At 39.3% G+C, this 8,564-nt stretch overlaps 1 protein-coding gene across 1 annotated transcript in view; it reads left to right on the plus strand.

Moving 5' to 3' along the window:
- The window catches only part of PDE6C (phosphodiesterase 6C), a 68,446-nt gene that overhangs the window by 33,149 nt on the left and 26,733 nt on the right, over window positions 1-8,564 (plus strand). Inside the window, exons 4-11 of the mRNA XM_018558680.1 lie at window positions 717-857; window positions 2,266-2,340; window positions 4,663-4,727; window positions 4,828-4,894; window positions 5,455-5,502; window positions 5,622-5,771; window positions 8,163-8,306; window positions 8,389-8,454. Coding sequence (XP_018414182.1) covers window positions 717-857; window positions 2,266-2,340; window positions 4,663-4,727; window positions 4,828-4,894; window positions 5,455-5,502; window positions 5,622-5,771; window positions 8,163-8,306; window positions 8,389-8,454 — 756 coding nt within the window. The remainder of the gene's footprint in view (window positions 1-716; window positions 858-2,265; window positions 2,341-4,662; window positions 4,728-4,827; window positions 4,895-5,454; window positions 5,503-5,621; window positions 5,772-8,162; window positions 8,307-8,388; window positions 8,455-8,564) is intronic.

The raw sequence follows: 8,564 nt of genomic DNA on the forward strand, positions 1-8,564 counted from the left end.
TATATATATATACATACAGATATACATACATATATTTACCCTTATTTTGTTCATTTTAAAATGGCGTATGAACATTTATGCAAGTTTTGCAGTGTATGGCCAAATTAAAGTGTAATTAAAGTAAAAAAAATTGTTCTCCCCCCTGCCCCAATGCTGATGTGTGTACTTACCTTAAATGATACCGCTTGATCCAATCATCTTCTTTCCTGTAGTTTTCAGGAGTCCCTCCAGTGCTGGTGCCGGTCTCTGATCCAGCGCTGACTGCTGTGTCTTCTGTGTCCCACAGTGTCTGTGCGGGTGCACGCTGCTGGGCTGCCTACATTGATTTACTGTGTCTCTCCTCGTCTCCCGGCCAAAGATCTGTACTGCGCATGCGCCCGCCCCATGATCCTTTGCGGCCGCCCGAGAATTTTCAGATCTTCGGACGGGAGCGCGCGGTGGAGACTCAGGTAAATTTAAACCTGTTTGGTAACTTTTTTTTTTTTAATCTACTGAATGCTAGCAGTAGATATGTGCAAAAATGTGTGAGGGTTTAAATACATGGACAACCTTTTCCTATCAGGTGCTTTTATATATAATGAATGGGTCAGCTTCAAATGCTAAACATTTATGTTGAAGCGGGCAATTTACAGTATACACTTTCAAAATGTGTTTGCTAAAAAAAGCTGTTGTTTTGGCTTGTTTTCAGCCGTAACCTGGTAATTTCCTCTTTACAGGTACTGCTTTGGTGCGCTAACAAGGCTTTTGAGGAACTAACGGACATCGAGCGTCAGTTTCACAAGGCTCTGTATACTGTCAGGATTTACTTGAACTGTGAACGCTATTCTGTGGCGTTGTTGGACATGACAAAAGAAAAGGTGATTGCTTTGTGTGTGGTCATAGTGTCACACGCAACACAAATGTGTGAAGACAAGATACAAGACGTCAGACGGGGAAGAAGAAATCTGCAAAACCAACCTACTACAATAATAGAAAAATACATGCACTAACCGCATACCTAAAGCAGTTTAAAGGGAGGCTCTGTTGCAGCTAAAATATATATGAACAGATATATATATATGAACAGAATTGCTGGGACAAGATCCTCTGGCACTCAAGGCAAAGTTACCAGAGTGTGTTGCCTGTTTGCAATGCACCTTTTCCCATAGGCCTAAAGCCCAACTCCAGGCAAACCAAAAAAGTACCCTTTCAGTGGGGCTACTCACTCACTGCAAGGGTCAACTTATCTGATCCCTGCTTCCATTGGCTCTTCTAGGCTGCTAATCCTTTCCCCATAGACCTAAAGTCCATCTCTGGGCAAACCAAAAAACCACTGCAAGGGTTAACAGCTTGTATATGCCTAGTGGACAGGAAAAGTCTATTTTACTTACCAGATCACCACTCTCACTGGCCCCCTCCGCAGTGCTAGACCAGTCCCTGAAGCTTCTTCTCTCCTGGGCTCTGGCGGTCTAATTACTGCTGACATCTTAACTTCTAATGCAGGTTTCATAGATCTGCATTAGACATGAGGATGCTGAGGGACATTTCACCAGCCGGACTGGAGGGGAGAGAGGTGGGCGCCAGGGATCAGGTAAGTAAAAGTGCTTTACTCTGGCCCCCTAGACATATACAAGCTGTTGACCATTGCAATGCAAGAGTAGCTGCACTACAAGGGTTGTTTCGGGGTTTGCCCTGAGATGGCTAGCCGAGGTGATCATTCCTTTTTCTGAAAATAGCCACACCAGTGTGATTTAGTGCTAATAAGAATAGTAAAAAGAGATTTTCATTAACATTATGGTAACCAAAATGTTTTCTTATGTGAGGGAAATAAGGCAGCAAAAGTGCACATTGTCCCTTTTATGAAGCCACTGAGATGTAAGTCATTGAAAGTTATTTACATTTTTTTTTAAATGGCACTACAAAGTGAACAAAGAAAAATTCATAAAAACTAAAAATAATGAATGGTTAAAAAAATCTGCAAAAATTGGAGGTAGGATAGGAATGAATTAATAAGAACTAATAAAGGCAAATTAGGGATTAAATAGTGACAACTTATATTTAGGAAAAGGTTTGCTGTTACCGTTATGTGCAGATCAAAGGACAGGTGTTTGATTTGCATGTAACCACTAATACCTAAATACAATATTGTTACAGTGTATTTAGGAACAAAACTACCTCCCCTACAACAACTTTTCAATTTTCATTATGTTACACTGGAAATATAGACAATATGCGTTCTGTTAATACAGACTTTGTTTTTGTATACCCTCTTCCACTGTTGTTTAGGAGTTCTACGAAGAATGGCCAGTCAAGCTTGGAGAAGTACCGCCTTACAAAGGACCGAAGACACCAGATGGAAGGGTTTGTAAGGCCTTCCCTGTACATCTATATATTTTTTGTACACAAGTTTAAAATGCTTTTAATTTTGAAAACTGTTAAAAGGGTTTTCTACTGTAACCAAATGAATACGAAACTTTCAGCACGTCAGAAACTGTCAGAATGTGTGCCTTCTCCCCCAGTATGCCTGTGAAGGTACTCATTCTTCTCCCCCAGGCTCCATGTCTTCCTCAAAGTAGACAACATAGGGGGTTGATTTACTAAAGGGGAATAGACTGTTTATTGTAGGGAATTTTTTTCTTCAGCTTAGTGAATGAGGAGAAAATTCACTTTGCAGAACCCCCCCCCCTCCCCCACCAAAAAAAAACCACAACCATGTGCAAGGAAAAAAAACAAAAAAAAGCAGTATTAGATTGGATGATAAAAGTCCCCTCATTCATTAAGCTAATTCCCTTGCAAAGTGAAAGTTTGCCTTTAGAAAGTCAACCCCATAGTCGCAGACTTTTTTCACATCACCAGCTGGGGAAAACACGTATTGTGGTTCACACACTGAGATGTAAAAATGTGAAGGATAGGCTTGGACCCCCCTTTGTTTTCAGAATTCTTTGTGGCATAGATTCAACAAGATGCTGAAAACATTCCTTAGAGCACATGTGACAAACTCAAGGCCCAGGGGCCGAATCCGGCCCACCAGGCCATTTCCTAGACTTCTACTTTCAGATCCAGGTATTAAGTTATTACTAAAACCAGCGATAATCGAATGCAGAGGTAATTATGATAAAGATTAGATACATTTATATAGTCTTACAGATACCTTTGAGGGCAACCATAATGTTTATGCGGCCAACGATTAAATTGGGTTTGACACCCCTGCCTTAGAGAGTTTGGTCCATACTGACATGATAGCATCACGTAGTTGCTGCAGATTTGTCAGCTGCACATCCATGATGCAAACCCCTGTTTCACCACATCCCAAAGGTGCTCTATTGGATTGAGGTCTGGTGACTATGGAGGCCATTTGAGTTCAGTGAACTAATTTTCATGTTCAAGAAACCAGTTTGAGATGATTTTAGCTTTGTAACATGGCACATTATCATGCTGGAAGTAACCATTTGAAGATGGGTACACTGTGGCCATAAAGGGATGGACATGGTCATTGGGTAGGCTGTGGCATTTAAACGATGCTCACTTGGTATTAAGGGGCACAAAGTGTGTCAAGAAAATATCCCTCACACCATTACAACACCACCACTAGCCTGAACTGTTAAACAAGGCAGGATGGGTCCATGCTTTTATGTTTTTTATGCCAAATTCTGACCGGACCATCTAAATGTCAGAAATTGAGACTCGCCAGACCCGGCAATGTTTTTCCATTCCACTATTGCCCAATTTTGGTGAGCCCTTGCCTCATTTTCCTGTTCTTAGCTGACAGGAGTGGCACCTGGTGTGGACTTCTGCTGCCCATCTGCTTCAAGTTTGACATGTTGTGTATTCAGAGATGCTCTTCTGCATACCTTGGTTGTAACGAGAGATTATTTGAGTTACTGTTGCCTTTCTATCATATCGAACCAGTCTGGCCATTTTCCTCTGACCTCTGACATCAGCAAGGCATTTTCACTCAGAGAACTGACACTCACTGCATATTTTCTTTTTCAGCCCATTCTCTGTAAGCCCTGGAGATAGTTGTGTGTGAAAATCTCAGTAGATCAGCACTTTCTGAAATACTCAAACCAGCGCGTCTGGCACCAACAACCATGCCACGTTCAAAGTCACTTAAATCAGCTTCCTTCCCCATTCTGATGCTCGGTTTGAACTTCAGCAGATCATCTTGACCATGTCTACAAGCCTAAATGCATTGATTTGCTGCCATGTGGATTGGCTGATTAGATATTTGCATTAACTAACAATTAAACATTTGTACCTAATAAAGTGGCCAGTGAGTGCATATACATGGGCTTGTCCAATGAAAGGGCTAAACCGTAGACAAAGTAAAAGGTCGGCCGTGATTACACAATTTGTTGCCTTTTGTTACCAGTGTAGAACTGCCTGACTGAGGCTGCAATACACATTGGCAATCATTTCTTGTACCCACAAAAATTGGAAGCTTTCCCTTCATAACATATGCTGGGGGCAGCTCTAAAATGTTGGATTTCCTCACCCTTTTTTCACAATGGCCACCAGTGCAAATTGGGTGGTAAATCACCCCAATGGGAACAGAAGGTCTAACCCTATCCACACAAAACTAACAAAAAAGATTTTATTTCCCCCCTAGAGATACATTCTAAGTATTTAGTTATCTTTGATGCCATTAGGAAGCACTAACAATTGTCTTTTTCTTTTGTTCAGGAAGTTATTTTTTACAAGATTATTGATTATATTTTGCTCGGGAAAGAAGAAATTAAAGTCATCCCGTAAGATATGACAAGCAATTGCATCAATGGTGTGAAATTAAATATCAATATATAGTTGTTTGATTCTTCCAGCTAAATGTGCTTTGTGTTGTGTTCCTAGCACACCTCCTGAAGATCACTGGTCCCTCGTGAGTGGACTGCCCACGTTCGTCGCTGAGAATGGATATGTATGTTTATTTTGATTTTTTTTTTTTTTTATTTAAAACAATTGTGTTCTTGTAAAATAGAGAATCTCTGATGTACAGTACAATGAGGCTGTCAAGTGTACATCTCTTTGTTATTCTAAGGTATGTCTAAATTTTTGTAGTTTTTTTAATAGAAAACTGTAAAATGTGTATTATGCAGTTGTATTGGCAGCACCTTTAAAAGTATACTTTACAACTGAAAATTAAACCTTGAGAAACATCCAGACAGCACAACCTATATGCTTGGTAGTTCCATTTCTCATCCAGGCATTGCTGTAGAGCACCAGTCCATCCCAAATCCTTTTCCACTAATCTGGAGATCCTGGAACCTGCCTGCTTGCTGTTTCTCATATATAGAAAGTCTGATTCTAAAATAAAATCCAGTATTAAGAGGTTTCCAATGGCCACCTATCAGATTCATATTTACCTTAGAAGTTCACGTTGATTGTTGATCCACATTTCATTTTCAAAAGTAGAGCTTGGGTCTTGTCAGGTTGATATAATCCCTGTATCTCATATATTTTTCTTCACGCTTACTTCAGATTTGCAACATGATGAATGCTCCAGCAGACGAATACTTCAAATTTCAGGTGACATTTGTGTTTCTGTTCATCAAGATTTGAAAACACTGACTTTATCTAACCCAGAGTTTAGCAGTATGAATGTTTTAAAGCCAACATTTTACCTTTGACTCCACTTTTGACCGTAGAAAGAAGCTGTAGATGAGACGGGATGGTGTATGAAGAATGTCCTCTCATTGCCTATTGTCAACAAGAAGGAAGAGATCGTGGGAGTGGCCACCTTTTACAACAGGACAGATGGGAGGCCGTTTGATGAATACGATGAACAAATCACAGAAGTAAGGAGATGTTCAATATTTTCCATTCTTTTGAATACATTGTTACATACATAGTTACATAGTATTTGAGGTTGACTAAAGACACATGTCCATCAAGTCCAACCTATTGTGTGGATTTGATGGACATGTGTCATTATTCAAGGGCAGATGTAAGGGAAGATTTATGTGGGCTTAAGCAAAGGACCAAGGCAAGTGTGCCATAGTGCAACAGTTATGAGTGAGCATGGTGAAGGGTGTGTTTCCTAAAGGACGTGGTTTACTGTGCCACACCTTTTCACAGCTTCCTTTGTGGCTCATATGAAATCTCAGACCCACAAAGTAAGTTTGCACTTGAAGACTTATTTCTGCTTGTTGCTGTGATTGCAGGTCTGAACAGGATTAGGTAGACATATAATGCCTAGCAGCCATTACTGACTCCTTCTGAATGATGTGAAGAATCTTCAGTTAGGGCCACCAGCCCAATATATCTTATTAGTACTCACCCCAGTTGAGCAGTCACTGCTGCAGGACCGAGGATTGGGTATTTATTTTTTTATTGTCGCCCCTAGAGAAAACCAAGCATTTAACCCTTGCAGTGCAGAGGTAGCCCAACTGTAAGGGTTGACTTTTTAAAAACTTGGAGTTCTTCTTTAAGGACACTTCATTTTTACCATGCAATCTCAATAAACTGCTTTAGGCAGGAGTATTAATAACACACATGGATGGAAATAGCTTTTCACGTACAAGTGATTTTTCATGCAGTTCTCCTATAAAGGAAACTGCCAGCCGATATCATGTTTCCGCCTTTTAATGTCAATGCCAGCTTGTGAAGTGAAATGTGCCAAAGTTGGCGATAATCACTAAGGGTAATAATTATTTGCTAAACAGATAGAACAAATGGTTTTCTATGGTGTATGCCACTCAAGTAGTATGCGGCAGCATGCAGTAGCAATCATTTATACACAACTGTACTGAGTATCCTCATGTAATCTCCACTATATGCTCAGAATGAGTATGTGGATACTTGTTTTGGGCCAGTTGCTCAGAAAGTGTTGAATAAGAATATCCCCACAATGACCAGGTAATGGGCGTTTTCAGAAGAAGGTCAAGAACCAACGGCAGTGTACATACAGGTGAAACTCAAATAATTAGAATATCGTGCAAAAGTTCATTTATTTCACTAATGCAACTTAAAAGGTGAAACTAATATATGAGATAGACTCATTACATGCAAAGCAAGATAGTTCAAGCCAGGTTTGTGTCCTCCCGTTACCCTAAGGAGAACTAGCTGATTAGAGTGGGACACTTTGAGCCTAGAATATTGCACCTTTTCACAATATTCAAATTTTCTGAGATTGTGGATTTGGGGTTTTCATGAGCTGTAAGCCATAATCATCACAATTATGACAAATCACGGCTTGAACTATCTTGCTTTGCATGTAATGAGTCTATCTCATATATTAGTTTCACCTTTTAAGTTGCATTAGTAAAATAAATGAACTTTTGCACGATATTCTAATTATTTGAGTTTCACCTGTATTTCTTTGTTGACAAGTTTACTATTAATCTAGTGTAAGTCCTCTTTTGACAGATCGCACCACTCAGTATTTATCTCCTTTTTCTAAAATTGTATATATGGCCCAAACGTTTTTTTTGGATAGAGTAGAGTTTGTTGTTTTTTTTTTTATTTTTTTTATTTATTTTTGATGGCTATTTTTAATTCCTTTCTTAGAGACTCAGATCTCTCTAAAGTGAGGGGAGAGAGTTGTCACCAAAACAGGTTTCACCATTGGTAGATTTACCCTTATGTCCTGTTCCTGTGACAACCCAATCATTTTGGTTTTGCCATCACTTTCTGTACTGACAAGGGTCACCGGGATAAATAGAGTGGGGTTAATCTTCCCAGTAGAGATGCAGACAGCTATAAAACCCCAACAAAGGTTTTATATCCCTTCCACATTCCATCTAAAACTTAAAAAAAATAAGTTTTGGGTTTACATATACTTTACCTATGTGATTGGCTGCCCCAATTGCCTTTCAGCTGAAACCTGCAAGCAAACCTGAAACCTTTCAGCTGAAAACTGAAGAAAAGACATAAGCTGCATCATGGAAATGATTGTCAATGGTTACCAATCCAAATATCAAAATCAAAGCAGTTGCGAATAAAGTTACTTAAAAATGTAATTGCTTTATAATGACCCACCTACATCTACATTAGGAAGCAAGGCTGCTTCAGAAATAATGCTCCTTTAGGTTTAGTAAACATTAGTCATGAGAAGAAAGTTTGAATGGAATACAACATAAACCTGGGCTACTTTAACATCATTGTCTGGGCCCACCTACTTGTCTCCATTAATGGTTCTGTGTCCTCAGACCTGACCATACATGACAGCACCTTTCTCTCTGTTGCAGGCCCTGACACAATTCCTGGGGTGGTCTGTTTTGAACACTGACACTTATGAGAAAATGAATAAACTTCAGAACAGAAAGGATATTGCCCAAGAGATGCTGATGTACCAAATGAAATGCACGCCAAAGGAACTGCAGACAATCCTGGTAATTATTATATATTTCATACAGGCATGTGACTACCATGCTATAGCTAACCAAAAGCTATTTTTTCCTGTCTTTCATATAGAAAACCAATGACAAGTTAAACAAAAATTTAGAGGAGTGTGAAGAAAAGGAACTTGCTAAAATATTGGTATGTATATTTGTTTAAAGGTATGTAGTATTGGTATGTATATTAGTTTCAAGGTACAGTATGTATTATTGGTATGTATATTAGTTGAAAGGAAATACAAGCTTTTTAAT

The sequence above is a fragment of the Nanorana parkeri genome, unplaced genomic scaffold (genome assembly GCF_000935625.1).
Source record: "Nanorana parkeri isolate BGI_ZX_2015 unplaced genomic scaffold, ASM93562v1 scaffold353, whole genome shotgun sequence".
Lineage (NCBI taxonomy): Eukaryota > Metazoa > Chordata > Amphibia > Anura > Dicroglossidae > Nanorana > Nanorana parkeri.